Source organism: Lepisma saccharinum, chromosome 15, assembly GCF_977018435.1.
Source record: "Lepisma saccharinum chromosome 15, izLepSacc3.1, whole genome shotgun sequence".
Taxonomy (NCBI): domain Eukaryota; kingdom Metazoa; phylum Arthropoda; class Insecta; order Zygentoma; family Lepismatidae; genus Lepisma; species Lepisma saccharinum.
In genome coordinates this window covers 80,325,583-80,344,450 of record NC_139243.1, presented here as the reverse complement: position 1 = coordinate 80,344,450, position 18,868 = coordinate 80,325,583, and the positions used below count along the sequence as shown (strand labels likewise).

Here is an 18,868-nt window from a genome sequence, read left to right as displayed (position 1 = left end):
CCAGCAAATTCGACGATTGCAAGATCAAGAACGTTTATCTCAAGAATGGTAGGAACGAAGTGTTCCCGCGCGAAAATTACAACCTCGACATGACCAAAGATGATTATCTCAAACTTTACGAAGCTTACACGGCTTACAAGCACGTGACCGAGGGAAGCGTGGACATGTACTACACGCCCAGCGAATTCAAAACCCACAGACCCATGTCCGTCATCAACACGACGAAGCGGAAGCAGGTCGTGGTCAATGATCGCACCAACATCAAGGTCGTCTGCGAGTTCCACGATGCCTTGCCCGAGGACACCGTGTGCAGCGTCATCCTGATTGCAGAGAAGTCCTTCGTCCACGACGTGAAGAACGAGAGGGTCACAGAGCAGTTTTAACAGGTTTAACATCTTTTCTTGCACAATCAGTTACAATAAGAATTTTGTACTAGCACAATGATAATACGAATTTCACTAGTTCAGATCAGTTACAATATCAATTTTCACCACTTCAGATCAGTTACAATGTCTTTTTTTTCATCAGTTTTTTTTTTTTTGCACTATAGCACGAGACAATCAGAATTTGCACAAAATTTGTTGTTGTTTTTTTACATGAGAAAAAATTAACAATGAAATTCTTTTTTTTTTATCGTTTCAGATGCTGTCGAACATCAAAACACACATACACATACACACACTAGAAAAAAAGCATGCAACTTTATTTGTAACACACACACACACACACATATTCTCCATCTTCATCAACAAAATATTATAATAAACATAATTTTTTATCTATCTCACAAATAAAACTCTATATCAAAAATTACAACATCAAATAACACTAGAGTCGTTAGTACACGTTGCATGCATTACGGAGGTCCTCTGTAGAGTTTCATGGAGAAAAAAAAACAAAAACACGTGAAACTTTACAGAGGTGTGGTTATCTAACCGCAGCCGTTAGAACCTTTTTTTTTGGGTTGGACACCACGCACTCCTGGCGGGGTTATAGGGGCCAGGAATCCTAAAAAAAACAATTATTATTTGTTTGTTTGTGTCACAATACAGAAATAATGAGAGGCACGCGCGCGCGTGTGGCAGAGAGATCACATCGTTCCCGAGAGGTTTACAAAGGTCACGATATATAAACATTGGTCCCGGACTTGGAAAATTACGATAAGGCGCATTCATCCTTCAAGGATGAGAAAGTGAATTTACTCATCACGGCTTTTCTGCACCGTGAAACATCGTCAGCGCAATAAATGAGGCGCGGAACGTGGAGAGAAAGTGAGTTTTTGAGGTTTTGGTGCGGTTTTCTTAGAGGTCAAAAAATCAGGGTTGCGGTGGGATGCACATTTACTGTACTACTCGCAGGGGACCTGGGAATGTCACGTACCTCTAAGGAACATGTTAAAGGATTTGAAGAAGAAACCTTACCGGCCAAAGCTTCTGCACGCGTTACACGAATGTGATCCGGACCGACGTGTTGAGTTCTGTGAGTGGTGTCTCATTCGGAACGAAGCTGACAGAGACTTCTGGAAACAAATTTTGTGGACAGATGAGGCCTCATTCAAGATGAACGGTTGCGTAAACAGACACAGTTGTGTTTATTGGAGTGATACCAATCCACACGAAATTATGACGGAAGAGTTAAATGTTCCTGGTGTCACTGTTTGGGGTGGTATTTGGAGTGGTGGTGTCGTAGGACCTTTCTTTTTTGAAGGAATTGTTACCGGTGACACATACCTTCAGATGTTGCAGGACGTTGTGATTCCAGAACTTGTCAATAACCCTCATTACGAAAAAATTCCATTCATGTGGCAACACGATGGACCACCGTATCATTTTAGTGTTGTTGTAAGGGAGTTCTTGGATCAACATTTTGATGAATGGATTGGTCGTCGTGGTACGACAGATTGGCCACCACATTCATGTGACCTCACACCGTGCAACTTCTCCATGTGAGGTATTGTCAAAGACGAAGTGTTTTCCGAGAAACTGCAGGATTTGGTCCACTTGCAACAGCCAATCAAACAATCATTCAAGAGATTGGATGACAATCGTATCATGATATTTGCAAATCAGTGCTGAAGAGATGTACCTTGAACATGGTGGGGGACAGTTTGAACAGTATTTGAAGTACAAACGACACTTTGAAGTACAATAAAGATTGTCAAGTTACCTAGGTTCTTTTATTTGATTTCTTCATTTATTGGAGAAAGCGACTTTGTGCCCACCCTGTATATATGTAGAAAAGAAAGAGATGCACAATGTCAACAAAGCATTACACAGATGATCATTATTTATTTTCTAACAGAAAGATTCAACAAATAACTCTTACATGATTGATCTATTAAGTGTACTGGAGGTTAACTAATGCAAGGCGACCCACAGATGGGAACAGAGGAGGCTCTTAACCCCCCTGAGATATCTGGGGGGAAAAATCATGTTATTCGAATGGTGAAATAGTACCAATATTTTATTACAAAGAATATTGTTTTCTGTGATTTAGAGGGTAGCAATTAACTGCAGTGATTTTACCAATTTATGGCCATTTGCTCTAAATTTATACTTACACCCAGCAGATGGAAAATTCTGGAGAAACCCCTGATTAACTGCCATTCCAACAAAATAACGAGAGATCATTTTTCACATTATGAAAATCATGTTGATTGTTATAACTAGGTGTACGCAGGATGGCGAAAAGTCGGGAACTGATGAGCAACAAAGTGATAGTTTATGGAAAGGAAGCAAGTCGAATCCAGTTTCTATTTAAATAGTGGACTCAAGTTTGAACTTGTCAATAACACCAAAGTATTTTCAAGTCAATTTCAATTTTATTATTTGTAAAACAATAACAACAAAGAAAAATATAAGTTTCCATAGATCTAAATGCATAATGTCATAGATACGTAATTTATACTTGCTGTTTTTAAAGAAAATAATATTGCTAGTAATTGTACTTACTGCTCTGCACCAAACATCGTGACCAGTGCAAGCAGGGTTGTAATGAGTAGCACCAGGCGACCTGGGACCATGTCAGGGTTCACCACAAAGCTTCCCCAGGAGACAAACACCATCAGAGAGCTCGGGAGAAAAGTTGTGAAAAGGTATGTCCTCAGTCGTCTCTCGAATGTCATCTCTAGTTGGAGCATTGAGTACAAGGCTGGCAATGAAGCAGAATATGAAACTGTCGACTGTTTTGTTCTTTCATTTAACTGAAGATAATAATTATAAAACAAAATTATGATATCTATCCATTGTACCTATGTATGTTATGCATCTTAAATTTCTTTGCATACATAAATTGCAATATGTTTGTTTAGACATTTGGCAACCACTGTCAGATCAAGATGACATGACTTTCCCAGTGGCATGGCTTAAGGAGTTAATAAAAATAAAAATAAAAAACTAAACTGTGCATCTATAAGTAAGCAGTAATTGCAAAATAATAAAAATCATTGTATAATGCCAGAAATACATTCAATGATTATTAAATATTGAAATCCACTATCCTACCTTCTCTTTTTATCTTTAAGAAATTTACAAAGATTCCTAGCTCTTAAAGTATCCAGAAACCAAGGCTCACAAAGTATAAGATGTATACTGTCTATAAATATGTAATAGACACAACTACAGAATGGCTGGAAATAAAGTATACTGACATGCAGAACATGCAGTGGTGTACCCAGGATATTCGAAAGGGGAGGGGGTATGAATAAATTTTTTTGTCCATCTATACCAGAGTTTCACTTTCTTTTTATTAGGAATACAGCCGCAGTGGTCTAGTCAGTAGGGCATCTAACTGCAATGCAGGAGATTCCCTGGGTGGGTGATCTAAGGTTGGAAAATTACCAGCCTTGTCCCTGCATAAAGCAGCTCTGGGGCTCTCCCAGCCTCAAATCAACTTTGGGGAAACCCTGGAGCGTAAAGGTGGCTGGAGTGCGGTGCTATTCACATCACCTCCAAAGTGACAGAGTTCGAGAATGTGTAGAACCCTACCCCCACCCCCCTCCCAACATCCTATAAATGTGACTTCAGGGCACAGTGCTATATGCATGGGGAACTTTACCTTTTGTCTTTTTATTAAGAATACTGGGACAAAGAATGGGGAGGTTATGACCCACCCACCAACCCCACCCTCTTTGGGCATGCCACTGAGAACATGTACAGTTTTATTTAATGTTATAAGTATAATGTAAGGACTGTGTAATGAAAAAAATGACCTGTATCAACAGAACATCTCAAAACTTGTACAACAGGTACTGTATACACAACATTCGAACATGAACACAAGAGTCAGCATACATGTTCCAAGTGGCAACTCGTGGAATTTTTGCAGTGTAGAAAGTTATGGTAAACAGACCGAGGAAAGTTTTCGAAAATGCATTCAAATACACAGTGACATGTATCGCCTGTACCTTGGATTAGCCATTGGATTTGTAATGTTAGCTGCAGGCCCTCCCTGGCTGTCATGTGTGGATTAAGAACAGCTTTGCCAATACCAACATCCTGATAAGAAAAGGTGCTGTTTCAACTCATAAATTACACTAAATGTGATAAAATTATGCTAGGATTTATTATTATTATTATTATACAATTATTATTAATTTATTATTATCATTTTCTGATGACTGTTCGATACCCGGTGGGGGCACATAGTGGGTCGGATCCCACTTTAAACTGTAGGTCCAGTCCCGATTAGCCATACTGTGCATAAAGTGGACTTAAAACACCAAATCAACCAACCATTTCTGATGACTGTAGTAATTTTAAGTTCAATTTTATTTTGCTATTTTGGAGTTGTGAACTGCGTTATTGATTATATTTATTGTAGTTATGCAACATTAGGAATTTCGATCATTCAAAAAAAAAAATGTGTTTAGCATAGTGCTTGAAAAAAGTTGAAGAAAATTCCATGACTGGTAACGGCGTCAATTTGTTTTATTTGTGACCTCCAACTTTCTACCGATTTCCTTTTATGAAATGTTCCTCCCTTGTTAAATTGGGGAGGATAAAGAAAAGATGAAAACAAGAGGATGGTTCAGGGCCTGTAAAAGCTTGTCCCTTGGTCGGCATACTTCCTTTTGTTTGAAACAAGTCCGCTAGAGAAGCACAAACAAGATCTGGAGTTTTTCTTTAAAATAAATATTTCCTCAAAATATCTTCATTAGAATTCAATTTCTCTTTTTCCCAGGGACGCCCTTTTTTGAGATGATGCTGGATTTTCCATTATGCCAAACACTGAGTGCTAGGTTCAAATTTTGCTAGGTTTGGAACCATTATGCTAGAGTTGGCATCACTGTTGAGGAACCCACCGGACCTTCCTTGCGGACCATATAACTGGGCAACACCCCCACGTACCCCCACCCTCCCTTGCACTGCCCCTCACCCAACTGCCTGTAGGATGACGGGAAAGGTTCCTCAGCGGCAGGCAAAGATGGTCTGTCGTCTTTGAGCAACAGATCTGGAACGAGCGGGTGATAGCTAGCACATTGACTCTTGACAGACGAGTAGCAAACCTTGATTGAGCTCAAAATTTTATAAGGCTCATTAAACTCTTAAAAAGTAGAAAACTGGAAATAAGTATAAATGAAACTGTAGGAAGTTCCTTACTTTCTACATGGAGGAATCGCCACTGCATGTTCCAAGTGTATCCATCCAACACCAAACATTTTTCATAGCGACCCTGCAAGTTTGCAAACTTGACTCATTGACTGCAATTTCATTAATGCATTGGGCAGAATTTGCATGTGTAGTGAACTTTCGAGCAAGAATGCCAGAAATGTCTTCCAACAAAGAGCACTGTGTTGCTGTTGGATACTCAAGACCATTGTAGTCGCGTTTCACTGTAATTGTTCTCTGTAAGAACCAATGTCACACTGCAGCCCCCCTTCCTACACAATACCAACGATGTACATGGGCAGGGGGATTATGGCGCAGGCTGTGCCATCGAGATTTTTTGGGGAATTTTTTCCATTCAAATAATGTAAAATTCAACATTTATATATTAGATGAAGAAAATAAAGTGTTTAAGGGTATTTTCGAAAAGGGGGGGGGGGGGTGAATATCCAACTCTTAGATATTAGGCATTAATTGACATGTGGGTTCTGGGGGTAATTATGAATTAAACGTTGGGGGGGGGACAGTATCCAACTCTAGATCTTAGATTGTAGGTATTTTAGTTAGAGGAGGAATTGAGCATTAAATTGAGGGGGTTTCCAATTCTTGTGTATTACTATTGTCTTAGACTGTTGCGGAAATTCTTGTGTGGAGACTGAGAATTATTTTTTTGGAGGAGGCAATATCCACTCTTCAATATTAACAGTAAGTCTAAAATTGTCATGGAAATTTTGGTGATAGGATTGAGTATTAAATTTAAAGGGAGAGAGATGAAGCTCTTGATAAAGTCTTAAATCTTAGATTGTCAAGGGATTTCTGTAGTGACGAGAGAGTTCCAACATTAAATTTTGGAGACTGTATTTAGCAATATGGTATCCACATGTTTTCTACCCCGAACGTGCCAAAAGAGAAGCTGGAAATGACTAAATATCTCGTGATCCTAAGAAAGTATTGACATCCCATTAAATTAATATTCTTGAAAGCCTGCAAAGAAATGGATGTAAAAATTTTCTTGCTCGCTTCACTCGCAATGTTCCATGTATGCATCTTTGGTGCTTCGCTGAGGTGCATGTGAAGTTTTTTACTAGAGCTGCATTAAAAGACATAAGCAATATTCTTCATATTCATGAATAACATCACTTCTTAAAATATGTTAGTGTTGGTATACTGCTTAAGTTAAAGCAGGTGCATCATTTTGACATGTCCTTTCTTCTTGTACATATGTTTATTGTTCTTTCCTAATTACCTTTCTCGTTGTACAAATGTTTATTGTTATTTATCTCTTTTATTCATTTTGTGATTCTTGTGGTATGTAATATTTAGACATATCACTGAAAATGTCAGAATAGTGACTGACCTGCATATGCATATCTTGTATGAGCTATTGCCATGGAAATTACGATTGTGTTTTGTCTTTACTTTTAGTTCGGGCTTGAAGTTTTAAATAGTGGTCAAGCTGAATTGTAAGAAGCTGTTACAGGGTGTCTACTAAATGTCTGTTTTTAAATTACAGGTTTCTTCCAAGTTTGTCCAGGTCTGTTTATATTATTTTCCAGGTCTACATTTTTTTAAACAAAGGAAAGTTGTTATTGTTGATAGGCCCTACCAGAAGGCCAGTTGAGATAAATTTGCAGTTCTCACCTTTATCTCTTGTGTAATTCATATACCTTGGTAGTAGCATATTTTTTACATTTTGTTTTTACTACAAAAGTTCTAAAAATTATTAATTTAAATTCTAAGCATATGTTAATTTATATAATTACATGTTACTGCATATTCTTCTTGGATGGGGAATGGCCAGTTACTTTATTTTTACAAAATTTACTCATACAAATTTATTCATAAAATATACTCATACAAACTGTACTTTGCAAAATTTACTCATACAAATTTATTCATAAAATATACTCATACAAACTGTACTTTGCACTTGTAGTACAATAATTCTGTAAGTAACAAAAATAATGTGTTCAGATTGGAGTTATTTGAGTACAACATTTTCTAGTATAACTTTCTTCCTTTTCTTGACATTTAAAAATATTACCAGCAGCTATAAATGAAAGCATATATTCTCATACATATTCACACACTGTGTTCACTGACTTTCTCAAAATTAATGAAGAAATCCCTTGAATCGCAGCATTCTCCCCAAAATTCAAGTGGAGGCAGTGACAGACTCTGCTCAGGTATCCCCGTGGTCGCCATCCACGTACTCACAAAACGTAAGCCCCTAAGTGAAGTGGACATATGTAGTGAAAATGGTAACTTTGAGAAAAAATCCAGGTTTCTGGTTAAATTCCAGGCTTTTACCAGGTTATCCAGATACAAAAGTTGATTCCAGGTTTTCCAGGTCAGTAGACACCCTGTGTTATTTCTTTGACTGAAATGGATTTGTGCACGTAAGAATTTATTTTGCTAAGAAGTAAAATATACTTCTTTTCTCTTAGTGAAAACTTGACTGATTATGTTTTGACTAACGAATAAAGAGAGATATTATCACCCCTACCCTGAGAGGCATCACGTGAATGCTACGAGTCTTCATGTGATCATCTTTATTGTGTTTGGTTTAAATCACGTTCTCTTGACTGAAAGAACTTGTCACTTTGGGTCAAAAAGCTAAGAAAAAAGTTACTTTCGATAGACAAGCTGTTGTAATTGAATACTTTATAGGAATTACTATATGGTTTGAGGGTGCAAAAGATATGATTTTGGGGAATGCATGACATGATTTTGGGGGAAATGTGTCATTGGCCTTGGGGGAGATGGGTACACCTGTTGCCAAATTTTGGTATACTTTATTTCTGGTCATAGTGTAGTTAACACAATGATTCAAAGAAATTATTTATCCATGAAAAATAAGAATATCATCAGTACCTGGTCCAAATCGTCGGATGACTGGTTCCTCCTTGTAGGAAAAGAACACATCGAATTGAGACAGGTGCATCGTCATGGTGTCTGCATCTTTAAGGTAGAGACCTGGTTGAAGCCATGAAAACTTAAGAGTGGATGTTGGGTAACTGTCTGGAAATTGAAATGCATTAATGTTACTTTAACTCTGATTGGTTGTACAGTTCTTACAAGCAAAAATAGTGCAAGACATAAAAAATCGTGTAGTGTAATATGAGCCTCTCTTCATTGCATATCCAACCTACAATTTCCCACTTCATATAACACTAGCCGACTTCCATGATGGGGTGGTGAGCACAATGTGGTAATATGCGTGAGGTTCTCAAGTTCGAACCTGCCCTGGGCATGGGTGATCTGTGTGAGTGGTTAATCACAACCACTTCATCAATTTCATCATATTATCATTCACCTTCTTTGTTGTATTTAGCCAAAAGTGTCAGAAAAGCGATGTCAAAAAGTAAAGTAAAGTGCTCCCCTGTGCATAGCACCATGCCATGAAGGCGTATAGGGTGTGTGGGGGTAACGCCACACACTTTCTTGATCCGGTCGTGAGTGGGGGTGATGTGATCAGCATCACGCCCCTGACTACCTTTACCCCCCAGGGTTTTTCCCAGGTACCCATGCTATTTGATGCTGGGTGGGCGCCGGGGCCGCTTCCATCATTAGAAAAGTTCCCAGATTTGAACCGGCCAGGGAACGAACCCGGGACCTTTAGCATGGTAGTCAGACACGTTACTGACTGAGCCACCACGGCCACTGAGAAAAGCGATGCTACACAACAAAAATCAAATTAAATTAACATTATGTATAGAAGAAGGTAGGGAAATTGTAGTGATGTAAGAATAATTATAAGGGCTCGGAAGTTGAGGAAAAATCCTTTTTTTCCCTAGTGTCCGAAGAACATAATATATGTTCATTTTGGGTCATTGTAGGCCAGAAAAAGGTGGGTTTTATTTGTCCTTTTTTGCCTTTTTCGGCGTTTTTGGCTTATTGGTCCTTTTTTAGCCTTTTTTAAGGTCTTAACAGCTTTTTTTTGCCACTTCACCTTCTTTCGACTACGTTGTTACTCCCCATTCTCAATTCGAATCATCATCAGTTCATCACCTCTTAAACATCCTTCCTGTAGTAAGGAAATAAAAAGAAATATATATTTGAACCATCCCAGAAACGAGAAAAAAACATTTTTGGATGACTGAAGCAGGTACGGTACAAGGTCCTTTAACCGTAACTTGTCTGGAAGATGGCGCTGTAAGTGGCAACTTTCTCTTGTTTTGAAGCTTTCAGCATGATGTATAGGACCAGACACGCACCTGCAAAGATCTAAAGTCAGATAAGGAGGTGCCGTGCATATTCATTAAATATGTAATTAAAACTGAAGTTATTAATTAATTTGGATCACATTTATACGTCCTTTTTTTTTGTTTTTAGGCCCTTTTTTTGACATTTTTAGGTCTTTTTATAGGTCTTTTTTTGGCAATTTATAGGTCTTCAACTTCCGAGCCCTAATAATTACTCATAGTTGAGCATGAAAAATGAATTGTAAAGAAACTTATACAATCTTCAACCCAAACCTTCACTTTTCACTAAGATTTACAATTACTGTATTAATAATTTTCCCAAAGGCTGTTTATATTTGATTTCTGTTTATTTCTTATTGAATTTGTTGAAAGCTAACAGAAGTGACCTTGATATGCCTTGTTTATTTTTACCATATGTAATGCTTTACTTGTTTATTTTCAACATGAATATGTTTTGTTTGTTTGTGTTAATATTATCAAATGTATATATAGTTTTATTTTATTTATGTGTAATTAAAAGCGACAACAGAAGCGGAAGTCATTTCCGGTTACTAGACATTTGTAAAACTATGCAGTCTGGTGCAGATATATCTGTTGTTGATTGGGTTGCCATGACAACAGTGTGTAAAAAGACGAAAAGTAAGTTGAGTTGCGTGAGATGATGTGAATTTTGTGAAAAACGCTGTTATAGAAGAAAAGCCACAGCTTATTGAAATGTGATTGTATTTGTAAGTATAGTTGTGTTATTTTATATTGAATGTTTAAAGTTAAAAGATTTTATTAAACTTGTACACTGGCAAGAAGCTACTTATTTTTCTAATTGCACGTCCTGAGAATGATCAGCGTAGCAATAACATACTCTGCTGCACATCACTCACCGTCACCATCTCAAGTGGCAGAAAATAGATGTTAAATGACAAAAATTAAATAAAATCAGATTAATGTTTTCTTTAAAGAAAAAGAAATAAAAAAAGAGAAGGAAGAAAAGCAGAAGAAAAATTAATAAAAGTATATGTTATTAGTTATGTACTCTCAGATTTTTTATATTCACCCCCTGATTATTTGAGTCTATAGTACAGTCAACGGAAAGATAATGGTAGACAAATTGTCCACCACTATTTTCATTACTTTTTTATTCTACATTCTGTGTTGTTTTAAGGAATGAAACTGTGTTTGTTCGAAGCAGGCATTGCTCTCTGCTTATTGACGTCATTATTTCAATTACCTCATCAAGAAAAATGACATGATTCTCTCAGATTAATGACATCATAGCTGTTATTAATGATTTGTTGATACATTATATTTAATTTAATAAAATGTTTATTGTAATAATAATCAAATGGTGATTGGTATAACCTGGTGAAAATGTTTAAATATTATGCACACTTTTTAAAATAATTTTCCACTGATACTTACAGCTTCCAAAATCCATTTGGCAAACTTGTTTATCCATGGGATACCTAGCAAAGTCCATTTTGCAGCCAATGGTCACTATTCTTCTGTTGAAAGAAATAATATACATATTAATCAGGCCTCCCCAATGGTGCAGTGGTAGCGTCGTTGCCTTGTAATCAAGGGGTCCCGGGTTCGATACCCGGTGGAGGCTTATAGTGGTTCGGATCCCACTTTAAGCTGTAGGTCCAGTCCTGATCAGCCATACTGTGCATAAAGTGGACTTAAAATACCAAATCAATCAATCAATATACATATTAATGCTTTCTCATGTTAAATATAGCTGATTGCAAAGTGATTAGCACAGCATGCTAAAATGCGAAGGCTTCCTGGTTCGAATCCCTGTCTGGGCATGAGTGGTCATTGTGAATGCCTTTTCATCAATTTCATCATAAAATCACTCATCTTCATGGTCGTGATTAGCCAAAAGTGGCAGAAAAGTAAATCTAAATAACAAAAAACAAATCAAAGTCATGTTAGATATGTCAGCTTGGTGGATTAGCCCATTAAGTGGTTGACTTTCGGACTTGACACTGAAGTTCCTGGGTTCAAATCCCAGCCTCAGCTTAGGATGTTATTTATGAGTGTCTCTTCATCAATTTCATATAATCATCACATCACCATCATTGTTATTAGCCAAGAGTGTCAAAACAGCAATGTTAGGTAATAAAAATACAAATATTCATGTTAAATATGCTGAATTGACGCAAATATGCTACCACAGATATGAACATAATTATTACTTTTGCACATAGGTTCCAGTTTTAACCCATTGATGACTACATGGTTTGATGGAGGCTCATGTTTTATACCAAGTTGTCAAGAATTTTTTGTTCATTTTCTATAAAGTAACCAATTTGATACAAAATTTATTTTCCCTTTATTTATCAATTTTACAATTTCGGGGTCAATTTTTAATTTTAAAATTATTAATTATGAATGATTTATTCTCAAGTCACAAAATTATAGTCAATAGAAAAGCAAGCATGAACTACAAATAACTGTTGTACTGTCAAGTGCATAAAACAATTGTGACAATCATAAAAAAAAATCATTCACATAATCACAAAATATTTTGAAATGTTGGACTACTCAATATCAGTTTCTGGCAGGCTCAGTTCTCAATGGAGACAGACAGCAGCTTTGTTGTCCTTTTTCCCTTTTCATGATCATGTTGACTGAACCTCAAACTCTACCTTACTAAACTAAAGTCTGTGGTGTAAGCCCTTTGCGGCTCAAACAGTGGCACCAAATTATATGGAGCCATGGGGCTCGAGCCCACCCAACAATTTGCTTTGCTATTATATTGTAACCACAAATAAAGTGCCCACACTTAAAAAAAAAACACAATGTTTCATCATTATACACTCAAAGGATTCTCACAAATTACTGACTGTTATGAAAATATTTGTTGGTTACATCTTCAATACGATTTATTTTTATTGTCCTATATTATTTACACTATCCGTGGTCACATCATTATTAGAAATATAAGGGAGGAAAGGGGTTATAACCAGGATGAGAATTCATAGGCACTAAAAACTCTCAAAGTAAGCAGACAAAAAGCACCAAAAAGTACAAAATAAGCATTCAAATTGGTAAACATCAGCAGATTTTTATTATTATTGCAGATTAAGCACTCAAAAAGCAGTTATCTTCAAAATACGCACTTATGAGTGTAGTAGGCAAAAACATAACCTTCTCTCAGAACTGAATCAATGTAGAAGCCTACATTTTCTGTCCAAGGAACAAAAAAGGAAATTTGGACAAATTCTCAGGCTACTTACAGGATGACTACCAAAATAACAAATCCAAAATTCTTGACTTTTTCATGGGTTTTCTTGACCTTTCTTTCCATTTTCTTGATCATTTTTCCTTTTTTCTTAACATTTATCGCCGTCTACTTAGATAGTTGGAAATTTAAAAAAATAGATATTTTTATTTCATGAAAAACCCCTACTACGAGGCCAGTTAAGATGAAAACTGAAGCTGTACTCTAACAAGAGATTTAGATTCCCTTAATTATTAATGCATGTAAAAATTAATGCTTCAGACTACATTCTGGATGGAGAATGGCCACATTACTTTACATTACATTTATACATGGCATTCCCCGGGTATTTATTTATCCCAATGTTCTATTAGACAGGAAAATAATGAATTCTAACTATAGTGTAAAATGTAAGTAATTTTATTTCATCCTGAATGTCACCAATTAGCTTAGCGACTCCGAAAACTATGGATTCGACACTAATGTAGGTCATTTTTCACCCCCTCTCACCTCCCATGCCAATAGGTGATGAACTTGGACTTGAACGCCATTGGGAGTGTCACTATTCATCTTAGCAACCCCGAAAACTATGGATTCCACACTAATATCGGTCGTTTTCGCAACACAAACTCATATCAGCCTGAATGTTAGACAACCTGAGAAACACTATCGTTGTGCGGGATGCATAGAGTCACGGCTGATTTTTGCGGAATTTAATATCGGTCGTTTTCAATTATTTTTACGTCACCCACTTTCCAGCCCCCACCCCCACCCCATGCGTGCTAGGGGTGTCTTACCCTCACAGTATTTCTTTCCATATTGTAAGTGATATGTGTACCAAGTTTGGTTGAAATTGCTCCAGGCGTTCGAGAGTTAAGCTGGAACAAATACACACACACACACACACCCACATACACACATAACAGTTACATCAATTTATATATATATATAGATTTTTACAAAACTTCAAGCACACAAGAATGTATAATTCTTAAGAAACAAGGTGAACAAATCTTATCAACAACTAAATACAATTCTAGATTTCCAAATACAGCGTGTTTCAAAAAGAATATACGTATTACAAAGTATTATTTTGTCCAAACTATCGATCGCTGCGCCCCGGCTCGGCTATTAGACAAACGAATACATAGTCTAGTTTATATAATAGCCGCTAGATGTCAGTTGTGTTCTGTTTTGCTTGGTAACCGTCAGTTGTTTGAAATGGCTACTCCGCAGCAGAAATCATTTTGTGTTCTCGAGTTTGCGAAGTGCAATTCCGTGATTACAGTGCAAAGACGTTTCAAGTTGAGGTACCAAATTGATCCTCCGAATGGGTGGAACATTCGCAGTTGGTATCGACAGTTTGTAGATACAGGATGTGTATGTAAAGGAAAGAGTCCTGGCCGCCCTCGTGTTCCTGAAGAAAATGTTGCACGAATTCAAACTCATTTCCAACGTAGCCCTTCAAAATCAACTCGTCATGCCAGTCGGGAGTTACAACTTCCTACAACAACAATTTGGCATGTTTTGACACGTCGGCTGGTTATGAAGCCGTACAAGGTACAGCTGTTACAAGCTCTGCGTCCTGATGACAAACGCAAACGTGTGGCATTTTGTAACGAGATTCTTGATGCTATTGACAATGACAACACTTTCGCACAACGCATCGTGTTTAGTGATGAAGCTGCGTTTCATGTCAGTGGTCAGGTAAACAAACATAATGTTCACATTTGGGGCCTACAGAACCCACATGCATTCATTGAACATGTACGAGATTCGCCCAAAGTAAATGTGTTTTGCGTGATATCCCGATCATCTGTTTATGGCACATTCTTCTTTGATGGAAACACGGTTAACGGTCAGCAGTATCTCTCTATGTTACAAAACTGGTTGTTTCCGAGGCTGCACGAAGACAACTTCATTTTTCAACAAGACGGGGCACCCCGTCACTGGAGTCGCCAAGTGCGTGATTATCTGAATGAAACTCTACCGAACCGTTGGATTGGTCGTCAAGGAACTGGCGACTTAGCATGTATCAGCTGGGCTCCACGGTCACCGGATTTGACACCCTGTGACGTCTTCCTGTGGGGTTTCATTAAAGACAATGTTTATGTACCACCACTCCCACAGAACCTGGAAGAGTTGAAGAACCGGATCCGTACTGCCCTAACATCAGTGACGAAGGACATGCTTGCCCGAGTATGGGAGGAATTTGAGTATCGATGTGATATTGTTCGTGTCACTGCTGGAGGACATATTGAACATCTGTAATCTTAACTTGAGAGGTTCGTAAGTATGTGTGTCAAGTTTCATCTTCGTATGTCTTAAAGTTTAATAAATATATGCATGCGAAATACGTATATTCTTTTTGAAACACGCTGTATTAAATTTTATGAAATCCCAGTACAGGTTTATAACAATGTAAATTAACAATACTTTAATAAAAGATTGCAAAACTTCTTGAAGACAAGTGTAATTTCTTGACTTTTTCTTGTCTTTATTGCTTATCAATTGATTTCTTGACTTTTTATTGATATTCTTGACTTTCTTGAATTTCTTGTGACATATATTATTGCAAAAAGTTGCAAAACAAATTTTCGAGTTCAGCCCATGCAATGTTTTTCAAAAGTTGGCGCCCCTGGGCTCCAATGTCTGCAACATGTCTTTTCATTGGGTGACAATCGATCGAATTCTATTGTCATTCTGAATTTGAAGATTGGAACAAGGCTATAAGAAATCAGCTATTAACAAAAGTAGTCAACATACATAGAGTAAGTACATCAGGCAATGATTCACATTAAAATCATGAAGTACGTATATAGTGCACCTCATGGAGGCAAAAAAGGTAAAAGAATTTATGAATATAATGCTTCTATTTTGAAAAAGTTAAATTATTTACATAGAATGAGGAAACAGAATTGATTGACTGATTTGATTTAATTAACTCTGCTTTCCTATAACTTTTAGCACACGTGAAGATGAGGATCATGAGTCTGAACACCCATGCCCAGAGGGATTCAAATCCAGGATCACTGATGTCATAGTGCCCTGTGCTAACTACTCTGCCACGGAGATGGCCAGTAAACGAAACAGAAATAGCAATGATTTTATTATGAAAATTAACATGCAAATTAGATGTGCCAACATGGACTTCCAGAAGGGGGTGGGGGCACCTCTTCCCCTGCAAAATGAAGTTAGCATAAAATTATATATTACATACATATATTTCATTTTAGTCGCACTTATTTATGTCAATTATTTGAAGGGGTGTACAGGAGCATGATAACTTCAAACTGATGGAGTGTATTTTGAAGGGGCAACACTATTATGGGGGGAAATATTCCTTGTTTGTCCCTCCCTGGAAAAAAAATCCCACGGATATCCATGTGTGTCAATTCTATCATCACAATTATAATTTCCTATACAAACGTGTTACTTGAGAGCATAGACAGATTAAGGGGTTACACAATGTTATATGCTTAATCCTATTGTTAACACAAATTGAATACTTACGAAAACTTGTATTGTAGAGTTTTGTTGAAAAACACTTGCAATGCATCAACACTACTTATGAGGTACGGTGTACTTGTATCTTTCATCTGCCAGATAAAAAGATCGGGGACCCAGAACTGTGGGAGAACTGTAGGGTCCAAAGGAATAGCCACGTCTTCTCTTTCCACAACACTTTCATTTACCTCAACTCTAAACTCTGTCCACCTGAGGATTATAGTTAGGTCAATTGAGACTTCCTGTAAAAATAAAAATAATAAAGCATCATTTTGAAAAATTTCATGCAACAACAGTATTAAAAATCAGGGGTACTCCCACTGAGTATGTGACTGAACTTAAAACCACACTGAAATATTTTTAGCTTACTCTTGTGTCAACCCAAATAGTCTACATGGGAAATTTTCAGAACATACACATGCACAGAGTGAGAGTGTGAGAGAGAAGTATACCATTGAAGTATGTAGAAAATTGAATTCAATATAATGTTGGGGTGTATGGGGTGATGCTTCCATGTATTCCACCAAATTGTCAACCTCACTTCCACATAGTACGGGCCTCCGATTTGGGACGGTGGTAGCATCGTCGCCTTGTAAGCAAGGGGTCCCGGTGGAGGCACATGGCACAGTGGTTCGGATCCCACTTTAAACCATAGGTCCAGTCCCGATTAACCTTACTGTGCATCAAGTGGACTTAAAACACCAACTCAAACCAAACGAAACCAAACTTCCACATAGTACTCCCTGGACTGCATTTTGCAGACTAACGAGGCTCTGTTGTCTGGACCTACTGCCACTATAATCTTTATATGACTGTGTGTGTTGCCCTGTGTTTGTCTTTCTATGTGCTGAGTTCTTCTTTACAGCCTCAGCTTTTAACCAAGGTAAGAATATTTTAATCCTCAGAAACGTTTTTTATTATAGTTATGGTAAACGGCTAGACCCTGTATAATGTGATGGGTGCAAAATGGTGTAGCGTCAAATCATCGCCCACAAAACATCGCCAACAAAACATCGACGGTACAAAACATCGACGGTACAAAACATCGACAGCACAAAACATCGACGGCAAAAACATCGACGGTAAAAACATCGACGACAAAAACATCGACGACAAAAACATCGACGGCAAAAACATCGACGACAAAAACATCGACGGCAAAAACATCAACGGCAAAAACATCGACGACAAAAACATCGACGGCAAAAACATCGACGGCAAAAACATCGACGACAAAAACATCGACGGCAAAAACGTCGACGGCAAAAACATCGACGACAAAAACCGACGCCAAAAACATCGACGGCAAAAACATCGACGACAAAAAAAAGATCGACGGCAAAAACATCGACGCCAAAAACATCGACGGCAAAAACATCGACGACAAAAACATCGACGCCAAAAACATCGACGCCAAAAACATCGACGGCAAAAACATCGACGACAAAAACATCGACGGCAAAAACATCGACGCCAAAAACATCGGCGGCAAAAACATCGACGGCAAAAACATCGACGCCAAAAACATCGACGGCAAAAACATCGACGCCAAAAACATCGACGCCAAAAACATCGACGACAAAAACATCGACGGCAAAAACATCGACGCCAAAAACATCGGCGGCAAAAACATCGACGGCAAAAACATCGACAGTACAAAATATCGACGGGAAAAATATCGACAGTACAAAACATCGACGGCAAAAACATAGACACAAAAAACATCGACGGCAAAAACATCGACATTAAAAACATCGACGGGAAAATCCTTTTTTGACAAAGTTTTCCACACAAAGAAATTCAAATCTAATCCCGAATATTTTGAGATGGGCTACCCTAAATTATAAAGTATTTCAGTGAAATGAACAATGCGTAAAGAGCGAACTCAAGTTGCCAACTTACAGTGCTACCGTGCTACCAATGTACAATGGTCATTGTTGTAAGAACGGCCCGTGAGGTCGAAACACGCCCTCTCAATAAAGACGTTATTATTATTATTACTATATTTATTATTGATAAAATTACAAACAATGAGATTGCACAGTGAACGTGATTGTTTAGTTTCTGGTAACCATTTATGACTTCTCGCCGGCAACGTTTGTGGTCGGGGGAAGGGAAAGGAAGGCTCCTCCGTGTGAAAGATGAAAAGGGCACCGACTATTGTTATTCCTTGTTTATTAGACGCAGGAGACCGAAAGGACCAAATACAACTTGACTTTTCCGTAGTGACTTTCTTTCGGTTCATGCACTGGTATACAACGTGTGCAAGTAATATAACTGCCCCCTTGCAATATTGTCTTGGCACCTTCCCCTCCAGACATTTTCCC

General features: G+C 37.7%; 2 protein-coding genes across 2 annotated transcripts in view; both read right to left on the bottom strand.

The window, feature by feature from the left end:
- LOC145999777 (tyrosine-protein kinase Fer-like) overlaps window positions 1-11,271 on the bottom strand; it is a 311,283-nt gene extending 300,012 nt beyond the window's left edge. Inside the window, exon 1 of the mRNA XM_083137080.1 lies at window positions 11,228-11,271. The gene's annotated coding sequence lies outside the window, so the exon portion shown is untranslated. The remainder of the gene's footprint in view (window positions 1-11,227) is intronic.
- Window positions 1-18,868, bottom strand: part of LOC145999356 (glycine receptor subunit alpha-2-like) — a 57,504-nt gene that overhangs the window by 6,438 nt on the left and 32,198 nt on the right. Inside the window, exons 4-8 of the mRNA XM_083136296.1 lie at window positions 16,548-16,783; window positions 11,228-11,310; window positions 8,481-8,627; window positions 5,377-5,544; window positions 2,952-3,150 (exon numbers count right to left, since the gene is read on the bottom strand). Coding sequence (XP_082992422.1) covers window positions 2,952-3,150; window positions 5,377-5,544; window positions 8,481-8,627; window positions 11,228-11,310; window positions 16,548-16,783 — 833 coding nt within the window. The remainder of the gene's footprint in view (window positions 1-2,951; window positions 3,151-5,376; window positions 5,545-8,480; window positions 8,628-11,227; window positions 11,311-16,547; window positions 16,784-18,868) is intronic.